We start from the raw sequence: 16,676 nt of genomic DNA, 5'->3' as shown, positions 1-16,676 counted from the left end.
CTTCAAATTCACCCAGGAGAGAGAAGAGAAAAGACTGTGCCACCAGGGTAGCAGCAGGCATTCCTCCTCAGGGGGAGTCCTTGTAGCAGTCCATACAAATGTACAGGAGTTATTCCTGCTGGCATGCAAGTGACACAGCTCAGGTGAGTGTACAGACTTACTCTGGGCAGGTGTGGGCCTCTCTGGTCTAGAAGCCTTATATTTCAAATTGAAAATAATATCTCTTGTAACAGTTCCATAAACACAGATCCCAGAACTTTCATGAGGGACATGTCTAGTCACAAGTTATCACACTCAGGAAACCCAAAGCTATGACTTCCAAGGAGATATTAAAAGTCCTCCCAGCCAGATGCAACTGACCAATCAAGGCTGATTTTTATCATAAGCAATGTTGCCCTAATAACCCAGCTGACATTCCACTTCGATCAGATTTTCAGGGGAAGAGATCTAGAAAGGTAACTGGGCCAAAGGACAATATCTCCTGCAAAGGAAAAAGGGTTTTATTACCCCTTTACCCACATTCTACAAAAAGATCACAGCTGTAGAGTAGGCCTAGGAAGCAGTCTGTTCAAAAATTAACCAATGATGGTATGTAAACTGCTGCAGCCACAGTGGAAAACAGTATGGAGTTTTCTCAAAAAACTAAAGATAGAACTACCATATGACACAGCAATTCCACTCCTGGGTATATATCCGAAAAAAACAAAGCCACTAATTCGAAATGATACATGCACCCCAATGTTCATAGCAGCATTATTTATAATTACCAAGATATGGAAGCAACCTAAGTGTCCATCAACAGAAGAATGGATAAAGAAGCTGTGATACACACACACACACACACACACACACACACACACACACACAATGGAGTACTACTCAGTCATAAAAAGGATGAAATCTTGCCATTTGCAACAACATGGATGGACTTGGAGGATATTATGCTAAGTGAAATAAGTCAGACAGAGAAAGACAAATACCGTAAGGTATCACTTATATGTGGAATCTAAAAAATACAACAAACTAGTGAAAGAAAAAAAACAGACTCAAAGATACAGAGAAGAGGAACTTCCCTGGTGGCGCAGTGGTTAAGAATCCTCCTGCCAGTACAGGGGACATGGGTTTGATCCCTGGTCTGGGAAGATCCCACATGCTGTGGAGCAACTAAGCCCATGCGCCACAACTACTGAGCCCACACGCCACAACTACTGAAGCCTGCACACTCTAGGGCTGTGTGCTGCAACTACTGAAGCCCACACACCTAGAGCCCGTGCTCTGCAACAAGAGAAGCCACCTCAGTGAGAAGCCCGCACACTGCAACAGAATAGCCCCCACTCACCACAACTAGAGAAAGCCCGTGTGTAGCAACGAAGACCCAATGCAGCCAAAAAATAAAAAAAAATTTTAAATATAATAATAATAAAAAAAGATACAGAGACCAGTGGGGAGGGGAGGAGGGACCATATAGGGGTAGGGAACTAAGAGGTACAAACTATTATGTATAAGATAAGCTGCAAGGATATACTGTACAACACAGGGAATATAGCCAATATTTTATAACTACAAATAGAGGATAACCTTTAAAAATTGTGAATCACTATATTGTACACCTGTAACTTATGTAATATTGTACATCAACTATATGTCAATTTAAAAAAAGGGGAAAAAAATTAACCAGCGAACAAAAGTATGCTTCAGAACTTCTATAACAGGAAAAAGAGGCAATTAGGAACTCCAGGAAAACAAAAAGCTGGCTAATATGAAGCTAGTTATTTATCATTTGTGGAATACTTCTGAGCACTTGTAAGAAAATCGAATCTGTGATCTGAACACAGCACAATTCTTCTAAGAGGGGCACAAGTTCAATGACGTTGAACAGCATTTCCCTCACTACAGAGCCAATGAATTACTAGATCTGTAGGGAGCAATGTTTATATAATCATAATATTATAATGAGTTCTCAGTGGTTTTCCCTTTTCAGGATCAGTTTAGAGCCAACACATAGAAGATTTAAATAAGTCAAACAGAAAATAATATCAAAAATCTTCACAATGTCAATGAGGTGGGACAGCTAACAGATGAGGAGAGACAGAGGGAAATGTAGGGGTGGTAATTTCTTCACTAACATAGTAGGGAGTCAAGATACACTATCCCCAATTGATGGATCAAAAAATAGAGGTTTAAGTACATTGTTTAATTTTAAAAGGTAAGTAATAGTAGAACTAAAAAGAAAAACATAACTAACAAAAAATGAGGAGTGGTTAAGTGAGCTAAATTCCTCATTTATTTTTATACCAAGGAGTTAGTGAAGTTGATAAATAGAGAAATAAAAATATTATTTATAATTGAGAAGTTATAAAAACTAAAAAAAGTCAAAAGTAGTTACTTCTGAGGAATGAAACAGAAGATGGGAGGGTAAAAATTTACTTTTCACTTATATCTTCTTGGACTGTTGAAAATAACTTTCCATGGGCATGTTTTACATTTATAATAAAAAAAGAAAAACTGATGTTAGTATTTTACTGTACTGATACAGATTTAGGGTTCAGCAATTTAGAAGACAGTAGAGAAAAGGAATCAATGATTAAAAAGTGAAATAAGGGACTTCCCTGGTGGCGCAGTGGTTAAGAATCCACCTGCTAATGTAGGGGGCACGGGTTCGAGCCCTGGTCCAGGAAGATCCCACATGCTGCGGAGCAACTAAGCCCGTGCGCCACAACTACTGAGCCTGTGCTCTACAGCCTGCAAGCCACAACTACTGAGCCCACATGCCGCAGTTACTGAAGCCTGCATGCCTAGAGCCCGTGTTCCGCAACAAGAGAAGCCACCACAATGAGAAGCCCGTGCACTGCAATGAAGAGTAGCCCCCGCTTGCCGCAACTACAGAAAGCCTGCGCACAGCAACAAAGACTCAACGCAGCCAAAAATAAATAATTTATTTTCTAAAGAAAGTAAAATAAGGTTAAAAGGTATAGGAATAGATTATGTGAAAAAAGAGAACAAAAAGTAATTTTATAAAATCAGCTGATACATTTGTGAAAACATACATAAATCTTGAGGGCATGATGCTAAGTGAAGTAACTCAGACACAGAAAGACAAATATTGTATGATCTCACTTATCTGTGAAATCTAAACAAACAAACTCATAGAAACAGAAAAGACTGATGGCTGCCAGGCACTGGGCGGGGCGGGGTGAGGGAAATGGGAGAAGGTGGTTAAAAGGTACAAACTTCCTATTATAAGATAAATATGTTCTGGGGATATAATGTACACCACGGTGACTATAGTTAACAGTACATTGTATATTTCAAAGTTACTAAGAGAGTAGATCTTAAAAGTTCTCCCCATAAGAAATAAAATTATAACTAGGTGAGGTGATGGATGGTAAACTTGCTGTGGTGATCATTTTGCAATATATACATATACCAAATCACTGTGTTGCACAGTCTAACCTTATACGTTATATATCAATTACATCTCAATAAGCTGGGAAAAACCCCTAATCAGTCAATATAAAAACAGGATTATGTATGACAGAAAATGAGCCTTTATCCTGAAAGCTTCAACTGTAGCAGGCCAAAAAAGGAAACTATCCTAACCCAGGAGCAGGAATTTATAGGAAGACATTGGAGAATTTCACTCCCTAGGTCTTTTTCAGAGGACAGCAAAAATCTGTCCTCTGATTTCTTGACTAGGTAGAATGCTATCAAGAGGCAGGGCTATTGATTTCTAATGGTCCTATAGAATTTCATTTATAACATGACTTGCATACTTTACTTCACTAAAAAGCAGGCTACAGGGCTTCCCTGGTAGCGCAGTGGTTGAGAGTCCGCCTGCCGATGCAGGGGACACGGGTTTGTGCCCCAGTCCGGGAAGATCCCACATGCCATGGAGCAGCTGGGCCCGTGAGCCATGTCCACTGGGCCTGCGCGTCCGGAGCCTGTGCTCCGCAACGGGAGAGGCCACAACAGTGAGAGGCCCGCGTAACGCAAAAAAAAAAAAACACACACACACAGAAAAAACAGGCTACAATACTTGAAGCTAATAGGATCCTCTCTTGAGGACTGCTCTGGAGGACATTAGTTCAAAAGGAAGGGCTTTCTTCTTTTATCATCTACATATCTTCCATAAGATGTTACAGGAAAGCCCGAATGAACTTGTTGGCCAATCAATACAACTTCTAAGAACTAACTCAAAAATGGGAGGCACAATAGATTCAGGTTATGTCTATAAACATTAAATCATAACCTTTGGCTCCATTGATTCCTAGAGGATTAATAGGCACTCGCCTTCTTGCTACTACTCTTGTTCTTCTAATATATTATTTATTAATTTGTAAAACACTTACTGCTATAGTATCTAAGTGCTAACATACAAGGTTAAAAACACTTATATTATTGAAACCCACCAACTAATGGAAACAAAAAATTAAAAAGAGAAAAAAAAAAGATGCTGATGACTTAATGCAAGGCTACTGGGAGAGGGTCTAATGAGTGAATGGGTTTTTGAATCAAGAAAAATCCATTTAAATAAATATAAAATCATTATATGTACTTTGTCAGTAGTTAGTCAACCAGTTCTTGTTGAAAACCCAGTTGTATAACACCTTCAACAGGAGGACATAAAAGAGATGAGGAATCCAATTTATAACTCATAAAATGACAGAAGAGATGGGTGATGGTAATCAGTGAGATGTGTAAAAGATGAGGCAGAGAGGGTCTGGTTTGTGAGCTGTATGCCCAATAAGCAATGACTCTGGAAAGATAAATGGGTGGTTGTTCATGGGCCTTGAAGGCCTTCCTAGTGTATAAAAAGGGTTCTGGGAGCTTGGAAATAAGAGAATCACTTCATTTCCCAGTTTTCATCATCCACCTTGGTTTAGCAATGCTTTGGGTTCTAGGAGGGAATGTAGTACCAGAGAAAGAGCCCTTCATTCTCTCTTTTATAAAATGAGGACAATATCCCACACAAGGTGTTTTGTATTCAGGACAGAATAAGATAAAATACATGCAGGTAAAGGAATACTAGTTACTAAATAATTGTTAGTTTTCTTCTGGTATGGTAGAGATGGCTACAAGATCTGTGATCCACTGAGAAGTGGCTGCCCAGCCGGGAGCTGACTACGTTTCCTAGTCCTACTAGCATCTAGTGTGGCAACTGACTAGTTCTCCCCAGTGGAATGCAAGTGGAAGTGATGTTTACTATACCCAGGCCAAGGCTGTTCAGATCCAGGTTTACCTTCTCTCTGCTCTTTCCCCATCTATCAGTTAGATGCAAATGATGCTGATGAGGCCCTAGATGATGGCAGAACCACAAGAAGGAAGACACCTAGGTTCCTCAATCATCTGTGAAGAGCCACTTGACAACCAGGAATACTTATGATTGAGAAGTACACTACTGTGTTAAGCCACTGACATACTGAAGCCACTATTTGTTACAGCAGCATATGTTACCCTAACCAATACAAACATGCTATAAAATTACTATAATAATAATGGTGAGGATGTCAGACATTGCATCAAACAAGCCATCATTAATGCTATTATGAAATCTTGAAAGGATGTTCAACATCATTAGCCATCAGGAAAATGCAAATCAAAACCACTATGAGATGCTACTTCACTCCCACTAGGATGGCTATGAACAAAAAGATAGACAATAACAAGTACTGGCAAGAATGTGGATAAATTGAAACCTTGTTACACTGCTGGCAGGAATGCAAAATGGTACAGCTGTTGTGGACAAGTTTGGCAGTTCCTCAAAAACTTAAACATAGAGTTACTATAAGACCCAACAATTCCACTCATAGGTATATATACAAGAGAACTGAAAACATATGTTCCCACAAAAACTTGTACAGGAACGTTCATAGCAGCAATACTCATAATAGCCAAAAAGTAGAAACAATTCAAATGTTCATCAGCTGATAAATGGATAAACAAAATGTGCTATATATATTCCTATATTATGGAATACTACTCAGTCATAAAAAGGAAGTGAAGTACTGATACATGCTATAACATGAATGAACCGTGAAAACATTATACTAAGTGAAAGGAGGCTGGAGCAAAAGATCATATACTATATGATTCCATTTATATAAAATGTCCAGAATACTTAAATCCATAGTGACAGAAAGCAGATTACTGGATGCTGGAGCTGTGGGCTCTGGAGGGAAGTGGGGAGACTGCTAATGGGCAGGAGGGTTCTTTTTGGGGTGGTGAAAATGTTCTGGAACAGTAGCTAGTCATGACGATGGCACAACTCTGAACATACTAAAACCCACTAAATTGTACAGTTTAAAACGGTGAATTCTATGGTATGGGAATCATATCTCAATTAAAATAAAAAAAAAGAAATCTCAGCTATTTGCTTTATCTTGCCTCCCACAGCATCTGGCTCTACACAAAAAGGCACTGAGCTCTTTTCAGGCAATGACTGGGAAAAGGTATGAGGGAAGCTTCTAGGATGCTGCAGATGTGCTAATTTCAATCTGAGTGGTGGTTATATTCATTCTTAGCATGATTCTAAGCTGGTCAGAACTCAGAATCCTTCTGCCTGGCTTCACCCATAACCAGGTAAGGTCAAACAGAGCCCCAATGCCACATGCATGAAACGTTTCTGTTTCCCACAGGAGACCTAAGATACAAACTTTCCTTAGTTTAGGTAACAGTGTAACTAACATGGAGATGAAATAAATATTTAAAGGTAACCCTGAGAATGATATGAGGGTGGGGAATAGGTGAGAGTCTCAGAATACTACTAAAGTGTGTATTGCATCAGCAAAAATCACTAAGGAAGAAAAAAGTCCCGAAGGGGTAGTATGGGATGTGGGGCAAGGACCTGAGAGAGGATTGCATGTGAAAAGTGTCTTTGTTTTCCCTGCCTAGATACATGCCATTTTTAAAAATTAAGTTAAAACCACAAAATAAGAAATGCTTCTTTGGTCATATAAAGTAAATTCTCATCCAAGTACTTAATAGTCAAAACTGAAGTAAAGGATCATTAGAATGTTTTAACCTCCAAAGAAGAATATAATTTGGTGACCCCATGAATCTTCATTGGAACCTTCTGAATCCAGTGGAAAGATTGTCTTTTTAAAGTGGCATAAATTCCTGAAGGATGTAACTTACTTGCAGGTGACTTTAGTTCTGTCGGCTACCATGGTCCACTGCTGCTGGTTGGTGGAAACCTCGACGTAGTAGCTATAGCTCCGATCGTCACAGTCCCACAGTAATAACCTGAACAGGAGGAAAACATAAGAATGCTGTGAATGCTCCACCTGGCTCTTTCCTTAGGCTGTGTGCGTGAGGGGATCTATGTCTACTCTAGCCTTCCAACCTGTCTTCTTTGCCCACACACTTCCAGGACTAAAGAAAGAAAGTGAATCCCCAACGAAAGCATGCTGGGAGAAGGTGGAGTCAGCCTGCAGTGAGAGGCTTGTTTCTTTAAAAATTTATTTCACAAGTCACCCAACCCCAGGCGGCCTCTGTCCCCCAAGTGGCAAAGATCTTCTGATTGGCTTATCAGGGAGATGTCACCGAATCCTCCTTCCTGATTCTTCCAGCTCTCATCTCTTGGGCTGGGCTGAACAAAGGTAACACCCTTGAGACCACTGTTCATGGGGAAATCTGTGCTTTCTAATTGGTATTCTAAGTGGTAGTTACTAGTATGCCCCAATGACCTTAAACATGTTTCAGGTTCCTTCTCATTCTGACCAAACTTTCTGCATAGCTCTCGTAAGACTGCCTGACTGGGAGATACAGGCAAACATATATTCGTCAGTAAAACTTCTTATTTCTTAGAAATTGATTATATTGGTCCTGTTCTTCTTATCCCCCTTTTCAGCTCAGATAAGAACCAAAGTATTGACTACGTGATTTTATTTACTTGAAGCTCAAAAGAGACAAGATTTATCTATGGTGACAGGAATCAGAATGGTAGTTACCTCTGGGGGAGGGAATGATTGGGAAAGGGTGAGGGAACCGTCTAGGATGCTGGAAATGGGCTAATTTTGATCTAGTGGAAGTTACATGGGTATATACATGTGTAAATATTCATCAAGCTATTCACAAAAGGTTTGTGCACTGTATGTGTGTCATTCCTGAATTTTAAAAATAGAATAAAAAAAGAATCTAAATATTATAATATGGGAGCAGACCACAGTCCAGCCTTTTGCTTCTGACAGTGCCACTGTGGTGAGAGATCATTGTTTTCTATAATTTCAGCCTCAAAAGTCCTTCCCATACAAGATATCTATCTTATTGCTTTACAGTTGGGCATGCACATTTGTTTCCTCCACCAGCTAGAACAGAGTGAGCTCCCTGAAGACAGTGTCTATGTCTTATTGGTTTTTCCAAACGCAGGACTTGGCACAGACTCTCACACAGAGCCTACACTCAATGAATATTTGCTGAGCAAATAGTAGATCATTTGTAACAATAACAACAATGATCATTATTATTATAATGGCCAACGTTTCTGTAATGCTTACCATGTACCAGGCCCTATGCTAAATGCTCTACGTAACTTATTAAATCTTTCCAAAAGTCCTCTTAGCAAGCATTATTATTCTCATCAAATTATATATGGTGAAAGTGAGGCTTAAAGCTGTTAAGTAGTTTATCTAAACTCAGTGAGGGTTCCAACCTGGTGTCCTGACCAAAGCCCCTTTCTGTACTCTGCTGTCAAATGTTTCCTTTACTCCCAGGTTATGTATCTGGGTCATAGTTTACAACCTATAACCCATCACTCTACAAAAGTAGTTTGTATTATTTCTCCTTAATCCTGCAATTACAATCAATGACAGTCCTTTGCACAAGTTCAGTTTAGTGTCACCTCTAAAGCTATTACTAAGGATTAGAAATGCCACTGTGTTCTGCTTTCCCCTTAGTTCCTGATTTTCAATTGTAATTTTGTTTGCTATCAATGATAGTACACACTACTTAATAGGTTAGAATTTATCTTTTAAGTAGAGAAAACTGTTAAAAGGTTTTGGAAAGCATAAACAGATGTGTAATACTGTACATGCTACTGATTCTCTTGAACTCACCTAAGTATTTAATCTCTCAAAGTACTCTGAATCAATCAGACAGGAATCCACCCTATTGTTTTTAGTGTCCAATAATTCTACTTTTAGATTATACCAGTGTGCGTGATAAGAAAGTGAATCATTTCCCTCATTAGTCATTTCCTCAAATATTACTCTAGTCTCTCAGCACTTTTATGCAGTTAGCTTATATTAATTTATACTTAGTAACTTTTAAAAATGTAATTTTTGCTTCTATGTTTGGCTCTCAGAATGAATATAAACCTTTTAGAAAGATCGTTGATCTCTCTGTTTTTAAAAAATTCTACTCCAAACATGTGGGCTCTGTTTATAGCATATGTTCCATATATGTTCTGGGCTGAAATCATTCATAACTCTGCCAGAGTAGATTAAAACCAGGAAAAAAAACTTCAAAATAATTAACCATTCTCTTTATTGAACAGCCCTGGTAACAGGCTTTTTGGGAGGTGACGTTGAAGCTGTTTCCCAATGGAATTTTGGATTATTTATGGAGAGCCAGGTTTATCATAATCCATATCATTCTGGATCATCATGAGTTAGTGCTTCTACCAGTGTATCCAAATGAAAATAATCAGTCCCTTTTGGGATAAAATCTAACCAGATCTTCAAATATTTCATGGAAAAATATTTTTCATGGAAAAATACTTTTCATGGAAAAATGTTTCATGGAAAAAGTTACAGTAACTTATTCTATAAAGTCCTCCAATTTCTTTCAAGGTAAAATGAAGATCACTTGTAATTCCAGTAATTTTGTAAACACATACACATGGTGCAAATTGCTTCTTTGCTTAATGACCTATTATGAATATCTTTTTTTTGCATCATCAAATATTCTTCCTCATCATATGTACTGGTTTCATAGAATTTCACTGTGTGGATGTCCCATAATTTACTTAGTCTCTTACTGTTGGACATTTACGTAGTTGATAATATTGCACTGTTATGAAACCTCTGTATGAGCATTCTTAAGCTAAATCTATGGTTATTGCCTTTGAAAGTCGCTAGAAGCGGAACTCCTGGAGCAGGGCTTATGAGGCCTTGATATGTACTATAGAACAGCTGCACACCTGTCCCCTCACCTGCAACGACAGTCTGCACCAATTTATACTCACATTACCAGCAGTGTATAAAAACGCCTGTTCTGTGCATCATCACCAATATTGTATATTACCTTTAAAAATGCTGCCAATTTGATAGATGAAATATCTCTCATTATTTTAATTTGTCGTTTACTTATCATTGAACTTGAACGTTTTACCCATTTTCTACTTATATTTATCCTTTTGTTAATGACTTACAAGATGCCCTTTATATTTAAAGGATATTAATCCACTGCCTATCACAGTTTGCATGCTGAAGAGACTAATTTTTATTAGCCTACTCTATCAATCTTTACCTCAATAATTTCTCCTGGCCTAAATTCTTTTTTCTGAACAGCAGCCAAGTGCACATACCAGTTGAGACATCTCCTCTTTATTCCTCTATTAAGAGTCCTTGGGGGCTGGAAATGCAGGGTCACAGTGACTCCTGAGTGGAAAAGGGACACTGATGGATCTCAGGTTGTCAAGCAAGGGCTCAGACTCACCTACACATAGGAGTTTTTAAGAGAGATTCTTTTCTTTAAATTGAATGAAAGATTCTTCAAATTCTATAGTGCTCTACAATTTTCAAAAATTTCACACACATGATTTCATATAATCCCATAATAGCCATTTTTAAATCCTCTACCCCTATATTGCCCCTCACCCTCCCCTTCCCCCCCCACTGGTAGCCACTAGTTTGTTCTCTATATGAAAGGGGTTCTAATTTATGTGCTAGGGTGCATATTTGCTTGGAATGTAGGCTTAGCCGGGAATGAAAACCCCTCTGTTGATTCAACTGAAAAAAAAGCAAGCACAGCTTAAGGACACTAAAGGAAAAATTGGCTCAATCTCTTTTTTGCCCATGGAGAGAAATTTTGTTCTAATAAGGCACAACTGTAAAGCCCACCAATTCCCTTCACTTCTTTCCCTGCCAGCAAAGTCTGTTCCCCTATCTTTGCACCTGCAACAACACAGCAATATTTCCGATTTGTAATCTGCCGGAAAAGGTCTGCCCGGTGAGCTGGCCCAGGACAGACACACTCCCTCTGACGTTAATTGAGAGTAGCTCCTTAAACATACCCGACATCCCCCCACCCACACATCAGAAGCCATTTTCAAAGGGGCTGAATAAAGGAAGCTGCAAGCCAAGATCTATTGATGCAGCTCAAATCTGTGTTTAGCTGTGGCCACAAACCCCTCCACCTAATGAGCACTGCATGAAATGCCTGGTGATATGAAATACCGTCTCCTCCATCTTCCTTATTCTCATTGTGGAATTTCCCTGAAAAGCAGTGAAGAGCTGGGCTTTTTTAAATTGATTAGCAGATGTGATTTTGCTTACATCTTCCATAAGTGCTCTGGCTGGCTGCATACCATTGATTACTGGGGTTCAGTTTACAGCAACTAATTGCTCTCCTTGCTGGTGTTTTGATACAAAATTCAATAGCGAATATGTTTTCAAAACTCTTGTCTTTGTGACTTGAGTCAGAAGTGACTTGAGGCAAACCCAGTGGACTGAGTTTTCCCTTTTTGAAAATAATTGCTCTCTCATCAGTCTGTGAAGAAAGTTTCCAAATTATAGCATTCTAATTGGAAAGTCTGCATTATGCATGCGATGACAAACTATGTTGTGCTGAATGGCATTTTTTTCATACTTTTCTTAAGGGATTAATTCTGTGCCAGATTGTGAACAATGGCTGAGGTTTAACACTTGAGATCAACAGCTTCTCCATTGAATTGGTGTCTTTTAGATCAGCAGCAAGTGTCTGTTTTGCCTGCTTCTAACTGTCCATTGTTCGTGGGAGACTCCACTGGAAGGCCAGGGGTCAAGGCTGCTGCTCTTGCTGAGTTTTCCCATTTGGGTGAAAACAGACAACTAAGGGAAGATCAACTGCCAAGATATTAGTCATAAAATAATAATTTATCATAAAATCCATTTCCAATCTCTCAAAGTCAAAGCTACTTCTGACCTCAAAAATTTGCACAGACTATTCTTTGTTAAAAATCTTCAGAAATTAAGTTCTTCAGAAATAATTGTCTTCCATTCAACAATTCAACAAATATTTATTGAGCACTGACTAAGTGACATTAGGCAAGTCGCTCTTCTAGTTCCAACATTTTGTAATTTTCTGCAACAGCCTATGCAGTACAGGGGTTTGGGGTTTTTGGGGGTATATCTGTCCTTTATGTAGTAACTCCTCTTTATTTCTCTCTCTCTCTCTCTATTTATTGGCCGTGCCGTGCAGCATGCATGGGATCTTAGTTCCTGAACCTGTGCCCCCTGCAGTGGAAGCACAGAGTCTTAACCAATGGACCGCCAGGGAAGTCCCAGTAACTCCTCTCTTTGAGAACTATTTCTGGCCCAACCTTGAGGTTATATGTAGGGGGTTCCTGAGTTCTGTAGACCCAGTTGCATTACAGGAAGACATATGACCCCTGGTGGGCCAATCAGATTTCATATCAAAAATTTAGAATTATGTAAGATTTTAGCATAATTGGCTCTGTTCACTTAAAATGATGATAAAAATGTAGACATTCTGGAGTGACCCTCTTTCATCAGAAGCTCAAAGAAGTAAAGAAAGTCATCTGCGGTGAGAAGCAAGAAGACAGATGGTATGGCCCAGGGAGGGCTGTCTGGGTCCCTCGCAGGATTCCAACATCTGATTTTAGTCCCTATGGGAGCCACCAGAGTTCCTGCCCTAGTGTTCCATGAGAAATTTCCCAATCACTTTAATAAACTCACCATTTAGGACTTAAGCCATCTTTACTTGGTTTCTGCAGCTTGGAAACAAAAGGGCCTAAGATAAGTTCCTAGCAGAGTGCACGAAAAGAGCAGACATTCCGATGATGAGGATGACAATGATGACGGGATGGCTACGAGACCAGAGAGACTATGCAGTGAAGAACAGGGGTGGTGAGGAGGCTCACTCTGGACAGCAACCTTTTCATTCAAACATGAAGGAGATCCCTTGTGGAAGCCAAGAGTGCGAGGACTGCAGTGTGGGGTGAAAAGGCAAAACAGGTGTTCGAATAGGCTCTGTGAGGCTGGCCGAGCTGCAGGGAGGGGCTTTCGAAGATGGAGCAATCAGCGTGGGTTGTGACTCTCTTCCGCAGTGGCACCGAGGGAACAGGAGGGAAGAAAGCAGGATCGACAGTGACAAGGAAGAGACTGCAGGATCGGGGAAGTGAAGGGTAGTTAAGAGTATTTACCACTTCAGGCTGCTGAGGAGTTAAGTGGGGTCAGAGGGGGCTGACTACCTTTCAGAATAGAGAGGGACGGGAGGTCATGACGCAAAAGAACGGATGTGATGGACATGAAGGTGAGGGAGAAAGGTATGAAGTTCTGGTCACAAGGGAAAATTTCAGTGCTTTCACCTCATTCAGAAGAGTACAGTTCTCACTCTTCTGAATGAGGAGCAGAAAGACAAACATCATGTTAGAGGCTCTGTTTTAATCTCTGCTATTGTGAGGCAGGAGGGAGCCTGTAACAGCTGCCAGAAGTCAGTACAGTTTCAGAGGAACAACTTTACTGGTGAGAAACTGGGATTTTCCCAAAGATAAGAGGGATCCTATTGTCAGCTGTCACAGGGTTCAATTATGTAGCTTCCTCCTCAGGTGGGGAGCAAGGTCAAGCTTGCTGGAGGCCACAGGCCCAAAGTGAGATTCTCAGCGGGAGACTGGAACTGAGAGCCAGCGCTTTAACAACGCGTGTGCAGCGGACCAGGTAGCTGCCCTGCAGATTCCGGACACGGGAACCCCTGAGGAGCAGCCACCACGGGGGCCCTGCCTCTAAGTGGGCCACAACCTCTCAGGGGAAAGGGGACACCAGGAGAAGAAGAAAACACAGACTGCTCGACAGATGGAAGGGGAACTTGGGAAATACGTTAGTCAGAGTCCACGTACTGTCTGACGTTGTTTAATCTCTCATATATCTTAGAGAGTGACTTCTCTAAGAGAGGAAGAAATAATGACACTGGCTAAATAATCTTCTTTTGCAGCCGGCAAGGGAAAAGGTAAGCGCAAGCTCTCGGCTGTCTGGCATATGCAGCTTCTGTGTTTAGTCACTGAAGCCCCAGGATGAGGAAAGGTGAGGTTATGTGTACACGCGGGCTCCACCGCATAGGCTAGTTCACTGAGAAAGGGGGGATAAAAGGAGGGGCCTTCCTCCCATCAAATCTTATGTTCTGTACAGTATAATTCAGGTGAGTTATCTGAAAGTGGAGAAATGCCAGTGGAGAATATACCTGCAGGATACGGCTACATGGAAAGCTGGATGGGACACAACTTTGAGACAATACAAAACTACCAACTTTTAACAGCTAATTGAGACCATCATTTCACTCCTTGAAGGGACTAAGTTTTTAATTTCAAGTTTTAGGTGATGACATAAAAGGTAACAGCATACTACCAAACAACATGGCTGCAGCTGCAATATTCAGAAAACACTGAGTGTGGAAAGAATGGTGAAGAGCTAATCATAATCTCACCTCACATTCACACAGACCTCAACGGTTTCAAAATGTTTTTGCATACATTATCGCATTTGGAAAAAAAAACAATTTATAATCAGCACATTTCCTGCTTTCAATGCAAATCTATTTTTCTAAGTTACTTGGTTAATTCTTTTACATGAGCTAAACATTGAATAATCTGTAAAAAAGATTGCTTGGGCAATCACTTGGCAAACCCTTTATTAATAAGAAAGTTTTGGCCTAGGCTTAGATTTCATCCTACACAGTCCAATTTGATGAAAATGCTTTCATTTTATGTTTTCAGTGTGGATATATGAGAAAATTTTGTCCAGGCCAAACAGCCCTTGAGAAGAAAAGCAGTTTTCTTTTATTTTCCAAGGTGACTCTTTTCAATACAGCCCCTTCCTTAAGCGGGATGTTGGCATCAAAAATACTGGGAACCATTTCAAACGGTCTCGTTACATTTTAAAAGACCGTTACAGACCTCTTCGGCAGTGGCAGACCTCTTCGGCAGTGGCACTCTAAGTTGGTATGCGGCCTTTACAGATCTCTCCCTGCGTTTAAATTTGGCGTCATCAGTTCCCCTCTCCGCAGCAAGGCTAGCTTCCTTGATCTCAGCAGCTTCCTCATCATGACGTGTATACAGTCAGTGAGCTTGGCCCGATTTGGCTCAACAGTAGGATCGGAAAAGGATGTGTAAGAGGTAGAAATGGAGAGGTCCTGCCCAGACCACAGGGCTTAGCTCCTTAGGGATCAAGTCCAGCTCCATTTCAGCTTCATTTTCTATTAGGGGCTGTTGTGATTTTAAAAGGTCAGAATCAGTTTCTTCCGTTAACAGCTGAAGGCAGTATGCATTTATGTGAGCTTTCCTTTCCCCTGTCCACAATTCTATGATATTATTAGGAGAGTGAGAAGAAGGGACAGGCATGTTAAATAGCTCCAAACTCATTCATCTGTCAGTTGAGTGGTAGGGGTTTTCCTTCTTGGATCTTTACTTACACCTCTGACCCTTGTAGAACAAGTGGCCCCAGTGTGGCAGGGGAGCAAAGTCACCTGGTTCCAGGTTCCCTGCATAACACCACCCAATCCCCACCCCACACCCCCTTCAGCTTGCAGGACCAAGTCCAGTCAGGACCATGCATGGCTCGTCGTCCCCAGCACAGTGCCTTACAGATCATAAGCTCTACTGGATTGAACTGAAGGAGACGTGGGGACAGGACAGGAGACGATGATGGAAAGGAGACGGAACTACAGGTAAATCACCCTTCTCACATTATGAGCTAGCAGCACAGCATCTTTTTTTTTTTAATTTTTAAAAAAATTTTATTTATTTATTTTTTGCAGTACGTGGGCCTCTCACCGTTGTGGCCTCTCCCGCCGCGGAGCACAGGCTCCGGACGCGCAGGCTCAGCGGCCATGGCTCACGGGCCCAGCCGCTTCGCGGCATGCGGGATCCTCCCAGACCGGGGCATGAACCCGTGTCCCCTGCATCGGCAGGCGGACTCTCAACCACTGAGCCACCAGGGAAGCCCCAGCACAGCATCTTTTAAGGCTCTATAGCCTGAGTTACATTTCAATCCGAACACACCCCCAGCCAGTCCTCTACCTCCACGCCCTTCTGGAGAGTCTCAGTGAAGAGATAATTTATGAAATGTACCAACTCTGACTACTATTTCATTTTTTTTTTTTTTTTTTTTTTGCGGTACACGGGCCTCTCACTGTTGTGGCCTCTCCCGTTGTGGAGCACAGGCTCCGGACGCGCAGGCTCAGCGGCCATGGCTCACGGGCCCAGCCGCTCCGCGACATGTGGGATCTTCCCGGACTGGGGCACGAACCCGCATCCCCTGCATCGGCAGGCGGACTCTCAACCACTGCGCCACTGGGGAAGCCCCTACTATTTCATTTCTTGAGCTCCTTCTCCTGCCCCTCCTCTGACCACTTGCAAATATGTGCCCACATGCACACAGCCTATGAAGCACCAAGAAGCAGAGCCAAAGGGGAATTTAATAAGCTCTACAGTTCCTTTTCAGTCCCTTGGGTCAGGTTTTCAT

The 16,676-nt window shown here is 41.1% G+C and overlaps 1 protein-coding gene across 7 annotated transcripts in view; it reads right to left on the bottom strand.

Moving 5' to 3' along the window:
• The window catches only part of BTBD9 (BTB domain containing 9), a 415,523-nt gene that overhangs the window by 75,089 nt on the left and 323,758 nt on the right, over positions 1 to 16,676 (bottom strand). For all 7 annotated transcript variants that reach the window (XR_012334472.1, XM_073810771.1, XM_073810770.1 and 4 more), the window contains one exon: positions 7,135 to 7,242. Coding sequence is in view for 6 of the 7 variants with exons in the window: in XM_073810771.1 (XP_073666872.1) it covers positions 7,135 to 7,242 (108 nt within the window). In the remaining variant the exon portion in view is untranslated. The remainder of the gene's footprint in view (positions 1 to 7,134; positions 7,243 to 16,676) is intronic.

The sequence above is a fragment of the Tursiops truncatus genome, chromosome 10, assembly GCF_011762595.2.
Source record: "Tursiops truncatus isolate mTurTru1 chromosome 10, mTurTru1.mat.Y, whole genome shotgun sequence".
Classification (NCBI taxonomy): domain Eukaryota; kingdom Metazoa; phylum Chordata; class Mammalia; order Artiodactyla; family Delphinidae; genus Tursiops; species Tursiops truncatus.
The sequence above is the reverse complement of the archived record's forward strand: the minus strand, read 5'-3'. Positions and strand labels throughout refer to the sequence as shown.